This window comes from Ruditapes philippinarum, unplaced genomic scaffold (genome assembly GCF_026571515.1).
Source record: "Ruditapes philippinarum isolate M1 unplaced genomic scaffold, ASM2657151v2 ctg207_1_1_1_1, whole genome shotgun sequence".
NCBI classification, from domain to species: domain Eukaryota; kingdom Metazoa; phylum Mollusca; class Bivalvia; order Venerida; family Veneridae; genus Ruditapes; species Ruditapes philippinarum.
This window is the reverse complement of record NW_026859581.1, coordinates 305515-320966: the sequence shown is the minus strand read 5'-3', so window position 1 is coordinate 320966 and position 15452 is coordinate 305515. Positions and strand designations below refer to the sequence as shown.

At 34.3% G+C, this 15452-nt stretch overlaps 2 protein-coding genes across 2 annotated transcripts; both read right to left on the bottom strand.

Moving 5' to 3' along the window:
* Nucleotides 1-3604: 3604 nt before the first annotated feature.
* LOC132757122 (uncharacterized) lies at nucleotides 3605-6668 on the bottom strand. Its single transcript, XM_060748310.1, has 2 exons — nucleotides 6138-6668; nucleotides 3605-3867 (listed from the first exon to the last, which is right to left on the bottom strand). Exon 1 carries the CDS (start codon nucleotides 6613-6615, stop codon nucleotides 6142-6144), a length of 474 nt encoding a protein of 157 aa, XP_060604293.1. The 5' UTR covers nucleotides 6616-6668; the 3' UTR covers nucleotides 3605-3867; nucleotides 6138-6141.
* Nucleotides 6669-10780: 4112 nt separating this feature from the next.
* LOC132757120 (probable endochitinase) lies at nucleotides 10781-14489 on the bottom strand. Its single transcript, XM_060748309.1, has 5 exons — nucleotides 14348-14489; nucleotides 13744-13770; nucleotides 12698-12861; nucleotides 11726-12002; nucleotides 10781-11401 (listed from the first exon to the last, which is right to left on the bottom strand). Exons 1-5 carry the CDS (start codon nucleotides 14406-14408, stop codon nucleotides 11178-11180), a joined length of 753 nt encoding a protein of 250 aa, XP_060604292.1. The 5' UTR covers nucleotides 14409-14489; the 3' UTR covers nucleotides 10781-11177.
* Nucleotides 14490-15452: the final 963 nt, after the last annotated feature.

Here is a 15452-nt window from a genome sequence, read left to right as displayed (position 1 = left end):
TTGGTCATATGACTGTGGTACTTGATATAACTTTTTAAATGTTTAAACAATGTCATTGATTCATATCTATAGCTCATACATTGCGCACAAAATAAGATAGGTAAATTCATTACTAAACCCATTTTCCGGTAAATTTATTACTACGAGTAGTAACCATTTTCCAGTAACTGGTTTCTTGATCAGTAAAAGCATTTTACTAGAAACTTGGTACTAGTAACTAACCATTTAACAAAAGGGTATAATTTGTTGCCTTAACCAACCTATAAAATTGTGAATTGTTTATAAGTTTTTTTTTTACATAACAAGTGCAAGTAGATATATTCTTGAAAATATAATGTTAATAGAACATTAGTGGGGGATCAAGTGACGCAACTGCTGAAAAACCGGTAATATAAAATTGTAACTCGGCGTCATCGTCAACCTTGGATCCTTTTGCTGCTACGGAAGGCACTAGTTGGTTGAGCAAGATACCCTTATCCTGGCTGTTTACGTTATTTAGATGACTGTAATTACAATCTATATTGTAATACGATCTATATTAATCCAGTATAAAATATCAAAACGGCTGTTTCAGCTTATCATTAAGCAGTTTGAGTAACTGGAAATTTGTCTTATAAAAAAAAGTACAAATAAATAACATAAAAAAGTTAAAGGTTGTTTAAGCTTATTTGCGATGAAATGAATGCACTCCAAACTATTTCCTTTGTAAAAATAATAGTAATTATATACAGTTTGAGAGGGCAATCTAAATTGAAAGCCAACTTTTTGTTGGAAAAAGCCACCTATTTCGAAGTTGCAGCCTCATGTTCAGACCACTATCAAACTAAATTGGGAGTGTGTACGTTGACACTTTCTAGACTGTATGTGTACGTTGACATTTCTGTAAGTTGGTCAATTTTTAAATAAATACAAAAAATGACAGCAGGAAACCAGTTATTTTTTCATTAAAACATTCTTTTATATATTTTAAGACCTGAAATTTTACTTAGCACTGACATGCGTATCGTTTATTAAGTTATTATCAACACTTTTACACAAAAGTGTGTACGTTGTCATCGACAATTTGCAAACATTGTTTGAATGATCTCATAAAATACAAAACGTTGGACGACATCAAATACATTTTTAGAAAGCATCGGAACTTCCGCGGTCGGTAGGCTATGTAACATAATTTGAATTGACTCGATAGAAAAATAATCACTAAAAAACTTACCTCAGCCGAGCTATTTTGGCCGTGTACGTTGACTTTTGTGGTCACGTGACCAAAGTTGCTTACCCACGGTGATTTCTATCGTTTCTATCGATTTTTGAAATACTAATGGGAGGTGTTCCCATTGTAGACCAATCCACTTAAAGTACTTGTATATGCATGTCACTATAAGCAAGTTTTGGATTATATTTTTAACGTTGTTGTGTAGCATTCTTTGGAACTAGGCCCTAGATTAGAAGGTTTTCAGGGGAAATCAGTTTTGATTTATCACCGATTGAATAGAAAGACAGGATGAAGCTCTCAAAGAGAGAGGGGGAGATTAACGGGGATTTAACAATCCGATTTATCCCGCGGGTGGGAATGTTACCAGGGACTTCGCTATTAACTGTGGGTAGCTGCAGTTTCGTAGGCAAAGCGTATATCAAATGCACGTTATTTCAATCAAACGGACATATTTTTGTTATATTTTTCGATATGAATGTTTGGTACAATTTGTATATACATGTACTATGAATTTTCTAGAACGTTTAAGATGTTATGGATTAGGTGATTTAAATGCTTAATAAGTATGCTGTGATAACTGTTATAGTTTCATAGAAATGAACTTGAAGCGTCCATATTTGTTATATTCTGAACTTTAAATGACAGAAGAACCGCTTAGATTACTTTTACTTTGAAAAAACAATGACGCGATTTAATAAATGTGAAATGCGTCCTAACTTTGAAATGCTATCAATTTATGTTATTCTTAGATTTAATATAGGAATGTTGGAATAATTGCTAAGTGCATTCAATAAACATTATCTTGTTTAAAAAATGTATCCAGATTTTGTAAGATACAAATATTAAGACAATCATATACATTGATTTTCATTTTTCAATTTTTGATTGTATTTCATGTTTTCTTTGTCTGCGCATAGGCAGGTCTATTTTTTCACGTGTTTTTCATGACTGGGTCTGTCTGACTAGAACAGACATGTGCACGTGCAAGAGATAGACCTCCTAACGGACTTTCTTTTGTTTAAACAGGTCTACCCGAGAAATATAGACCTGTCACAAACAATAGAGGAGGTGTGTAAATAACGGTATGCATATTTTATGCATGGCATAACGCTACAAACACAACACTTGCCCCAAATGAACCTCAGTGACAAGGACATTAATAATTTATGGTTTAAAGCTACGTTAAATAAATGTGTAAAAATATATTTTGTCGTCGGCCTAAAAACCAAGCATTGTACAGTTTCAGTAACCTTTTTAACAGTATTGTTGTAAATCTCATCAAACATTGTTAATAAAGTACAATTTTAAACGGAAATTTTTTTATTTTTTTTCAAATTTAAGTTTTATGAGTAAATAATACTTACCCGACAGTACCATATGGATTCCTTCCGTTAATTTCTTACAATTCGCTAAACTATTTACACCGGAAGTAAGCTCTTCAATTAACTCCCCTTACTTCCGCCACGTGTTAAAGATGTCAGTTTCAAATGAGGCGACCAAATCGCCCTGAAACTTAAACAGAGAGGGGTAGGTTAGGGTGGGTAGTGTACTGTCGGGTAAGTATTATTTACTCATAAAACTTAAATTTGAAAACAAATTTTCAATTTTCATTTCGTAAATAAACTTACCCGACAGTACCATATCGATTAACCCAGATTAAAAAGCAGTACTGAAAGGAGGTGGGTAGTTAAGTTTCAAAAATATCTATTACATTCATTAATAAAACATAAACTTGTTTTAATATCAATGAAAAATAATAAAACATAAACTTGTTTTAATATCAATGAAAAATAGACACATTAAACACTTACCTAAAGTGTTTCCCAATATTTCCACACCATGTTAAGTAAAACAATACCAGTTGAACATGTATAACTGCTAACCCACTATTTACAGTTGCACAACAATATATATAAGTTCATCCCAACTGTACAAGAATAACCGTAAATACTCAAATTTACAAAAACATCCAGTCGCAATTCGCCGGAAAAACAAAGAGTTTGTACACACCACCTTGGTGAAAAACAATAACTTCTGTAACAACATTTACTTGAAATCCAAAACACTTGTATCTACGTTTTTGAGATAATGTTTAATGAAGGTGGTCTCTGAAGACCAATCTGCCGCATCCAGTACCTGATCCAACGACGCACCTTTGAACAATGCCCAGGAAGGCCCAATACTTCTAGTCTGGTGACCTTTAATTTTTCCTGTAGATTTCTTACTCATTTTGTAAGCATACTTAATAATATTAACTAACCATTTAGAAATAGTCTGACTTGTCACTGGATGATGAGGTTTAATAACACTTAAGAAAAGTTTAAGTTCATTTTTAGAGTCTTTAACTCTAAAACTTTCAGTCTTTTTTCAAGTAATAAGTCAAAGCCCTCTTAGGGTCTAAAAATTTTTCCCTCGAAAAAGATGGAATGAAAATCTTTCTTGAATGATGACTTGGTCTATCTTGTTTTGCTAAACCTGAACGTATAAAGTTATTCCTTTCTTCTGAATGTTTATGTTACCTTCTCCCAAATACAAGGCTTGAAGATCACTACAACGACGAAAACAGGAAATAGCTATCAAAAAACACACCTTCCATGTAATAAACTTCAAAGATGCGTCCTTCATCGGTTCAAATGGTGGCTTCTTCAGGCATTCTAAAACAAGAGGTAAATCCCATTCAGGAACTAATTTTCTAAAAGGTGGACGTTCATTAAAAATGCCTCTAAGAAGGCGAATAATAAAGGGGTGTTGACCAATCTGAAATTTTTCCACAGGAGGTAAAATTGATGATAGCATAGACCGATAACCTGTAATAGTCTTATATTTTAACCCTTGGTCATAAAGGTAAGTCAAAAATTCAGCACAATCATTCAAAGAAGCTGAAAACGTATCAATCTGTTGTCCACAACACCAATTACTGAATTTTCTGAATTTGCAATTATAATCTCTTCTTGTACCTTTTCGCCATGAGGCGACAAGTAAATTTCTTGTTCTTTCAGAAAATCCCTTTGATCTGAAGACTTTGTCGATAGAAGCCATGCAGTCAACTTTAGACTCTGAGGATTTTGATGAAATATTCTCCCCTTGCATTGTGACAATAGATTCTGTGACACAGGGAGTTTTATTGGTTTTGCTATCAACAATTTCAACAGCTGTGGAAACCAGTGCTGTCTTGGCCAATTTGGGGCTATCAAAATCAGTCTGCACTTGAATAATTTCATATGGTTCAATACTTTCGGAATTAGCTGTATTGGCGGGAACGCATATGCATACATGTTCTGCCATGCAATAGACAGGGCATCCAATGCAAACGCTTGGGTTGTGGAAGCCATGAGCAAAAACAGTGTTGTCTGTTTGTTCTCTTGAGTTGCAAAGAGATCTATCAGAGGTTGACCCCAAATATTGAAAATTTGAGATGTCACTGTTTTGTTCAGACTCCATTCTGTATCCCTCACTTCCTGTCTGCTCAGAAAATCTGCCAGAAAATTCAATTTCCCCATTATGTGAACTGCTTTCAACACAATATTGTGATTCAATGCCAGTTCCCATAACTCCCAAGTTAACAGGCAAAGTGTAGGGCAACGAGTGCCCCCTGGCGATTTATATACTGACACACTGACGTGTTGTCCGACCGTATCAATACATTCTTGTTTTTCAGAGCAGACAGAAAGTGGCGGACTGTCAGAATTACCGCCTTCATTTCTAAAATGTTTATGTGTAGTAATTTTTCCATCTTTGACCAACGGCCTTGCACTGTAAAGTTGTTCATGTGACCGCCCCAGCCCCAAGTCCCACTCGCATCGGTGGTGACAGATACTGGAAAGGAAATCTGTTGAACAGATCTTCCCTTTAGAATGTTCTGATCCTGTAACCACCAATGGAGATGATATCGTAGCATAGGAGTTAAGGGAATATTGAAACTTAAAGGCATTCTTGCCGGACTCCAAGTCTTGAGCAAATGAAGCTGTATGGGTCTCATGAACAACTTTGCATTTGGAATTAAGTCTAGACAAGAGGCTATCATACCCAACACAATCATATATTGTTTTGCTGAAATCGAGCCTTGTAACAATTTTAGAACTGCATGTTTCAGGTTTGTAATTCTCTCTTGTGTTGGATAAACTAACCCCTTTGTCATATCGAATAGGCCGCCTATGTAAGTGAAAATCTGAGAAGGAACTAAAGAGGATTTTTTCTTGTTTACTATTAACCCTAGTTGAAAAAGGAGATCTAGAATAATCTTTCGATCTGACATCATCTTTGAAAATGTCCGATTGGCAGCTAACCAATCGTCCAGATAAGATGTTAGAAAAAGACCTTGTTGTCTGAGATGTGCTACTATGACGGACATTATTTTGCAAAACACCCTTGGAGCTGATGTTGGGCCGAAGCATAGCACTCGAAATTGGTACACCTGACCTTTGAAACAGAAACGAAGATATTTTCTGTGACCCTTGAACATTTTTACATGAAAATAACCGTCTTTCAGGTCCAGATTTATTGCATAATCTCCTTTTTGAACTAGGTTTAGAACTTTTGGCAAAGTATCCATTTTGAAGTGAGTTTTCCTCAAATACCGGTTCAATGGCTTTAAATTTATTACAGGTCTCATTTCCCCATTTTTCTTTGGAACTAAGAACAACGTACTGTAAAAACCTGTAAGAATCTGAGATTTGTCTACTATTTCTATAGCGTTTTTCAATAAAAGTTCTTCTATTTCTTTTTGAATTAAATTTTCTTGATCTAAAGGTACTTTCGTCTGTTTTATTCCCAAGAAATGTGGAATTTTTAGAAATTCTAGTTTGTAGCCATTCTGAACTACATCTAGAACCCATTTGCCTGTTGTTATTTTCTTCCAATTTTCTACAAAAAGTGAAATTCGACCACCTACCGGAATTTGAGGAAAACGTGCTAGAGTACTTACATGGTCATTGTTGAGTTGATCTTCCCATTTTCCTTCCATATGAACGTTTTGGAAAGAAATCGGGCTTGGAATTTTTCTTGTACTGTCCAGTGAAATTTTGCCCCTTGGTATGACTATCTGATGGAATCTTGGGGATACGAAAATTATTGTCCCAGCCACTGCTTGTTTGCGTTGCTGGAATGTCCCTACGTAAACGTTTAGTGTCATTTGAAGAACGAACAGGTGAGAGCCTTCTTTTCCTGTCTCTCTTTTTCAGCTCAGGTAACATATCATCTAACTGCTTCTTTTTGTCTTTCCGTGCCTTTAATAAAGGTTCAAGTCCATTACCAAAAACACCATCACCAGTTAATGGTAAAGTAGCAAAATCTTTGTAATCGGAAAGATCATACATGCCTGTATCTGCCATAGTTACTGTACGACGTACAATGTGATGAAAAGCTGCGGAGCGACCCAATTGATCAAGGCACTTCGTGGACATAGCAAAAATGTCTTTAACAAATTTCACTGTTTTGTCTTTTGAAAAGTCATCAGAAGAAAACAAATTCAACCAAATTTCCCAAAGCTTGTTGCATATAAAGTTGCATAACAATACCTAAACGAGCTGCTTGGGCTCCACGGTAAGAAACTTTTCTACAGTTTTATGTGGTTGAGAAAACAAGCATTTAACCTGACTGTTCTTAAAAGCCGCTTCTTGCCATGTCTGTTAACAAGTAAACTTTCTATTAAAGGATCAAGTGTAGGAACTTGCAAAAAATTTTCCGTTTCTTCATCCACCGGAAATAAATCAAAATTTTCTTCATTAAACGCAGAGAGAACATTAGGAGAAGTTGAATGTAGACTGTCATTCAAGACGTCTTTCTGAGAATTGTCCACAGAAATACCTGCCTTCTTGGTGGACTTCTTCACTGTAGCATCTTCACCAAAAATGTCAAAAAGACATTTCTTAGTTGAATCAGAAAGTTCTTTTTCATCGACTTTCCCTTAATAGAAACATTGTCTTCATCTGACAAAAAATTATCTCCATGAATAGACAAAATATCACTGTTCAAGCCAGGATGATTAGAATCTGAATCACTGTCCGACAGAGAATCTGAGCCCGACTCGAACTTAGAACGATGCACACTGTTCTTTTTTCTTCACGTGTCTTTCCGTAAATTTAGACGAAGAAGAGTTACACTGAGATTGAGCAGATTGGATTTTGGCAACTAATCCATCCAATTTACCCGAAATACTCGACTCCAGAGCTGAGAATTTTTGATTCCATTGTTCTTCTAGAACATCGTATCTGGAACGTCTTTTAAGTGGAGTTTTCGGCGTATTAGTACCCGACTCCGAGTCTGAAGGAGGAATTTCACCTTCCTCTGGTAATTTATTTGTATCAACAAACAGTTGAGCCATAACTAAAGCGAAGAATGTGAAAAAACACGACCGATTTGGTCGCCGAAAAAAGGAAACTGACATCTTTAACACGTGGCGGAAGTAAGGGGTTTAATTGAAGAGCTTACTTCCGGTGTAAATAGTTAGCGAATTGTGAGAAATTAACGGAAGGAATCCATATGGTACTGTCGGGTAAGTTTATTTACGAAATGAAACCCCACGGTAACACTAAAGTTCGTATACGAATTTTAACATGCAAAATGAAGACTATAATCAGTTCGTGTATGTGCTACGTCACAGTGTTATAGTTACTAAACGGAACACAGCAAATTTGAGATTTTCTTGTGCAAACACACTTAACCGTTTTAGCTTCACAGTGCACTGAGCATGGCGTTCAGGAAAAAGTAATCATCTCATAAAAATATCAAATTTGTATGAAAACATCCGTTGCAATGCGGAAATATACCGTTATATTAGGACATGTTTTTTGATTTGATATTGATGTACGGATGATCCGAAGGCGGAGTTTCTTATGCTAACAGATATTGTATTTCCGATTTCGCCACAATGATATCGCAGATATTTATGCTTATAAAACTCATTTTGGTTGTCTTGACACTATAATAAGATCTGGAGTCGATATGAAACCAAATTGTTTAATGAAATTTCGCTATTTCTGTTTTTATGAAATTTATTTAATGTAGCTTTAAACATATTCATTTAAGCTCGATTGCGAAGCAAGTTCTTTCAACTTATATTTTGTAGCCGGATTAGTTTGCGGGGTGACTACAGCCCCGAATGGTTCGAGCACTGGGCCTAATTTAGCAACAGTAACAACAAAACAGATCAGATTGATGACATTTAATTTTGTGCAGTAAGATTAAATTTAATTCAGAAAACATAAATATTCCTAATGTTTAGTTCATCTCAATTTGATTTCATCAAATATAATGTCTGAAGTGTTAACTAGCACAACTTCACCATAGGCAGTGTAGCCTACCGAGGTGTTACTATTTACTTTCCTCAGGCTTTATACCGTTACCTTACTACAAACTTAGGACCAGTAACGATATACTTATGGTGTCACCCCGGTACGGAATTAGACCCAGCCCGTTGTAGTCTATAAAGTAGTTCTTTTAAATTTTGAAATGGCCTATTTCAAGTCATCTTAATTGATAATGGTTCTATTTTAAGTATATCTTTAGTAATTGTGTACATAAAGTTTCATTTCTGAGTACTTTAAAGGTTGTTTTTGATGTATTTTTGCAGGATTTCATTTCTGGGTGGAAGGTTTCAGGAGGCACTATGCACAAGAATACACAACAGTTACTATTTGGAATATTTTATAGTGATTACAGAAATTAAAAGCTGCAGAAAAACTCCAAGGGCTAATGTATTATTTTTTGTGCTAAATTTACTTGGACTGCATTAAATTGGTGTTTAAAGAAATGGTCATGAAGTTTCGGTACCGGATTTGCTTTGTCCAGAATTTAGCCTTAAATGTGATGGATTTACTTTAGGATATATGGGTCGAAAATTCAGTGGGCCGTGTCCTTATGTCCAATCCGATTAGAAATCCACCGATTATAGCAATGCAAACACAGGGGGGCCCACACAGTGTTTGGATGGTATATACTGCTTGATAGTGACCTAAAAATGAGATTTTAGTCATAACCTTATAATATAAAAATGAGATTTTAGTCATAACCTTATAATATGTATATAAATATTTATATACATATTATAAGGTTATGACTAAAATCTCATTTTTAGGTCACTATCAAGCAGTATATACCATCCAAACACTGTGTGGGCCCCCTGTGGATAATACAGACTTAAACTTGGAATTTTCCAAGTACCGTTATGTCCAAATTATCATTCAAGGACAGGAAACATTTGATTTGGTTTAAATAAATATTTTATTTTAACATTATGAGATAACAACTTTGTTATATCAATGGTTTGAAAAGCAAACGGCATAGAATACTAGTAAGTATTGTATTATCATTATATTATTATGAAAACACCTTGGCTATAATATGGTGCCAGGGGCGTCCTTGACCGACTGGTTAAGGCCGTTGCAATCAAACCTCGCCGCTGTGGGTTAGATTCACACATTGGATTCTTTCATGTGAGGTTGCTATCCAGCTAGCTTACGGAACGTCGGTGGTTCTTCGTGAAATAATGCACGGAAAACAGGCACTCATTTGGGTAAATTCTAAGGACTTTTTAAATTAGGCTCCCTAAGTAGGAAAATGGTCAGACATGTGATAAAAATGGGTGGGGTAGGGTAACATTTTTATACAGATTTCATAAAATTTAAGTAGAAACCATAATTTTGCGTATGTGGATTGTTAGCTGAATGGTACTATTTGTTTCTTACCAAAAAATAATGGGAAAACATTTTTCATTAGAATGTTATTGCAGATTATTTAAAGGTTCCTCATTTCTAAAAAAGGGCCCTCATAACATTCAGAAAAGTGGCCATAACTTGATTTCCATACGATAAACTTTGTTTAAATTTTGCATACAGGTGTACTTTAAGGTATATATCTGACCTATGATGTCATTTTTTTAGCCATTAGGGTGGTAATGCCTTAAGCTGGAAAGTCACCATATGACCTATACTATTGTGCGACGTTACTCTTTCGCATAGTTATTTTTTATTCACAAAAACCGCTAATATTAACTTTGTTTTTATGACACATGTATTTTGACTTGATTTGTATTTTGTTATTATGATAATTTCATTGTATCTACTTACGTGAATTATGTGAAGTAAGAAAATAAATTATGTATTTTATAATTATAAATGTGTTCAATTGATGTAATGTATATAGTTTTCATAAATTTTTGCATATGAATCAAGCATTATATAAAATAACTGCCTACCGACTACGTGTTGGTGTTAAAAATTGAGTTCAATTACAGAAATACGACACATACATCTTAAAGTGTTCCATATGTTTTAAGATTAATAACCCTACAAGAAATTACTGTCATTGTTAAGCAAGCTGCTATACTAACATTTCTATATGACTTTGCATGCAAAACTAAAAACTCAAATGCAAGTTAACCAGTTTAACTTTGGCCGAGAATCTTTTTTTAAAGATACCAATGGTCCTTAGATTTTAAGGTTATCATGGAGATTTGTGATATAAATATATGATGTCATCTAAAACCTACATATGCAATGTAAAACATTATCCTTTTGAGACCAGCAATGGTATAAAATAAGGTTGCAATTATAAGACAACAACAAAAACTGACTTTTTTGCGCCTTTGTTTTAATATACATGTAATTCTTTATTAAACAAATCTTAACAATACACACATTTAAGAATTGATATTTGTAGACTTAATTTTGAAAAATGCAAATACATGTACAGTACTTTTACAGGGTGTTATTGAAATCTAAAATCCAATTATCTTAAGCGGAAACCTTTTTTGCAATAACCCGAATCATATGCAGGGATCACATTTTTGCTGTTGAGCAAAAATAGAATATTTTTTCCTAAATATAATTCAAAACAAAATTTAAGAAATCAATAGAAGTCTTATATCGATTTATATATTATCATAAATAATGAACAGTCAAAAACAAAATTCATCATTCATAATTGAAGAAATGATAATAAGCAAAAGAAAACTTTAGCGTATGAACTATTTTCCTATTGAAATTCCTCCGCCGTTAAGCTGGTTAGCAACGTATGGTGATTGGCAGTTAGAAGTCATCTGGCTCCAAACAAGATTTGACGGACATTGCATCACGTAAGCGTTACCCACGAGGTCACAATGGATGAACTTAGTTGGGTCGGAGTGTGGAAAGAACAAGTTGTTGGACTGTATAGCTTGTGCAGTACATGGGTTTATATTGGTCCCTGTACCTTAGATACAAATAATGAAAAGTTAACTATCAATACTTATTAAATGATTGTTACATAATGTTTACCTCAGCGTAAAGATTTAATATTAATTTTGAGGGCCACTGACAGAACAAACAAAATTAATTTCAACCATATCTATATTAAAGTGAAAACAATAGACAAAACATTATATAGATATACTACTCTGATCCACCGAGCAAAACGGACTGCATGCTTGAAATAATCATTGTGTTAGAAATGTTTAAAAAAAAGAAAGAAAGAAAAGTAAGATTTTTAACAATTCTTAAACGAAGTAATTAAGTATACCAAGTTTGCAAAGCTTACCTATAACAACACCAGTGTTCACAGGACCACCACCCCCAACATTGGTAGGTGCCTTGGTTGTTGCTGAGTTAACAATAGTACCAGCTTGGAGTACACAAGACCCTCGTCCTGTATCGTACACCAGACGAGATGGACAACTGAGAACAACAGGCTGACCTTGACTGTTGCATTCAATGAACTTTGTTTTATCGCTTGCATACGGGAAGAAAATGTTGCCGCTTGCCATATTTTGTGCTGTGCATGGATTCGAGGGGTTCGTACCTGTTGGATTTGTTACCTGTTTGTTTCAAAGATATAATTTTTACAATGTATAAAAAAAATCTAAACAAAATAAAATAAAAAAACACAAAATGCAAATATTTTATGTCACGCTTATCTTGCTTGTAATAAATTTAGAATCATATCTTGGAAAGGTCATTGACGCATGTCTGTTTAGAATTGACGCCAGTTTGTAACCAACATTTTTTCCATAGAAACAACACGAAAATACATTTTTTCACACCCTATTCTCAATCTTATCAATCCTAAGCTTTTAGTGTCCTATGTTTTGAGCTAGCTGGAATGTTAAGACTTTCATAAAACACAAAAAAGTGATGTATAGCATTGTCTTTTAATTCATATAATTCATGGAAATAAAAAAATAATTTTTGAGTGATAATGTTTATTGTTTGATAGTAAAGAACGTGTAGAAATGTTAGATACTAGTTTGCAATAATATTTGAGCCGTGTCACGACAAAACCAACATAGTGCGTTTGCGACCAGCATGGATCCAGACCAGCCTGCGCATCCGCGCAGTCTGATCAGGATCCATGCTGTTCGCTTACAAACTCTATGACAAGTAGAGAATCTGATAGCGAACAGCATGAATCCTGATCAGACTGCGCGGATGCGCAGGCTGGTCTGGATCCATGCTGGTCGCAAACGCACTATGTTGGTTTTGTCGTGACACGGCTCATTTCAAGTAAACGTACCCCTGTACAGGAGGTGGTTGCTTGATTGTAGACTTCTCCTTTTGGACATTTTATGATAAACATTCTCCCTCCGTCCGAGCATTGCAAAAACTTATTGTTGTCTGTTGGATGAGGAAAGTATATCCGTCCATTCGTTCCTGCACATACATTTGGAACATCCGGCTCTGTAGAAAACAAAATTATTCCATTAGAAGATAGTCAGAAATGGTCATTATTATCACTTGAGCCGTGTCACGACAAAAACCAACATAATGTGTTTGCGACCAGCATGGATCCAGACCAGCCTGCGCATCCGTGCAGTCTGATCAGGATCCATGCTGTTCGCTTACCAACTCTTACAAGTAGAGAAACTGATAGCGAACAGCATGGATCCTGATCAGACTGAGCTGGTCTGGATCCATACTGGTCGCAAACACATTATGTTGGTTTTGTCGTGACGCGGCTCACTTATGTTTCACATGTGTATTCGAAAAGTGTTTGTTCTTAAAGAAATTCCCTTAACCATAATGGAACCAATGCTTACATATTTAAAGAACGATTATTGTCCTAATTATTGCCATTGCAAGTATATTGACGATTTGACGCAATTTTATATCTTAAGACAGTTAATTTTCCTGGATCATGGATCATGATTGTTCAGTAAGAGCTCATTAATAAGTTGATCACAACCTAATTGGGGCTTGAATGGTGATCGAAGAAAGGGTTTAACCACTTGATTATAGCCTAGTTGGGCTTATTTGATATTTGTAGACAAGGTAATTGCGCTTTACCATATCTTAGTTGGGGTTTATTTGATATTGGAATAAATGGTTTTTGCACTTGATCATAACCTTTTTGGGGCTAATTTGATATTTTGAAGACATGACATTTGCTCTTGCCACAGTGTACCTCAAACTTATCTGAGACTGAACCGTGGTTATATACATGTAGTTTAGATTGCGCAAATTTGTCAATACTTTTGTTTATATTTTATCACTTTTTCGATATAAAAAGTATCGATCAGTTTTGAATAATCTGGTTCTAACAGACAAAGAAAGTTAACATACCTTGGCAGTTCAAAGCCTGTCGCTTCTCTGAAATGAAGATGTAGTACTTTTAGCAAACAAGTGGTTGTGGAAAAATTGGTGAATTTATTGCACCACAATCTTTGTTGAGGAAAAATTACTCTTTTGATTTATTTATTGTACGCGAGTCTTCTTCTTTATTCTATGAATTTAGAATGTGAAAACAGTTCTAGTTCTATTGCATATTACAAGAAATTTATATTATTTAAAACTTGAAAAACGTATAAAAACATCTTGATTACAAGTGGAATGAAAATAAATATTTCAGGAGTGACGGTGAAATAATTTTTTTCATATCACAAGATGAAAATAAATCCTGTATTTATAGAAAAACCCTTTCAAGAAAACCCTTACACTTGAATTTTCTGTTTACTATATACTTTTTCTATTTTTTTACAATTCTTAAGACTTCTACTTTCCTTGTATTGGCTTATTTAGGAAGAAAGTAGTCCGCGAGAAAAAGAACGGAAATATCTTTTACTGCAGTGAAAAATAAATTTTTTACTATGAAAATACGAGATGCATTCCATTTCATCATCAATATTTCTCATTGTTTCTTTAAAAAGTATATAATAAATGTTCTTACCTCTCAAGCTTCCAGCTATAGCATAACTTACGCACAACACTGTTAATAAAATCACCTTCATTTTTGTCCAAGCACACTAAATACAGTTAGATATTGAAGACTAACTATTTATATATTTTCTGCAACTGTAAGGGCGAGTGACTTTAACACTAAAAATGTTTGGGTCGTTTAGACAAAGTTTGTATTATTTGTACAGTGGCAGAAGTTATCTGTAAAGATGACCACGCCGAAAGATAAACGTAAAAGTTCAACAAGTCGTGCAAGAAGTATTAAATATATTCTATTTGTAGAGCAACTATGATGGACATCTAAGCCATGTTTACATGTAAATATTTCAAAAATTGCGATGTTTGCCCACACAACTGCACGATTGTATCAAAACAACAAAACTAGGACATGACGAACTCATTTATTTGTTTCATAAAATGCTGATTAAAATAGCGATGAAAATTACAGAGCTAACACACGCTTAATGAGGATGTCCCATTACATGATCAGTAAGGAAAAAAGCCTATACAAGACATAATCAATACAAATCAGAGGCTTTTTGGCAACAAATGGGAAGCCCCAAAATATTTGTTCTTTTATTGGTGCATTGTATATTATGGCTTTGTCAAAGTGAAAATACCCGAGAAGTAAAAAGTTAATTTTATTGTTATTTGGTGTTTTACTTTTTTTCTTTTGTATTTTGATAGTTACACACCATTGCTTGTTATATTTGCATACTTTAAAAAAAGTCTTAATGTACGTACGTGAACTAGTTAACAGTTTCGAAAAGATAATCTATCTGAGGTGATCATTAAATGTGGAACAAAATCTATTTAAGACTCTATAATCACAAATAAAGTACTTTTCAGACAACTAGGTGACACTCGGCTGAAAAATGAATCTTAACTTAAAAATATAATCTGTTCATAGATCATGGTCAAATCACTTTAATAACAAGTATTTTAGTTAGTTTAAATAAATATAACAAAGTTAATAAAATGTGTCGCGCACACATTACCTAGTTTGTATACTTTATACAGTTTTAAGTCATCAACGTGATACAATAAAGTAACGAATGTTCCTAGTTTTTTGTATCATTACTGAACCTACACCCCCA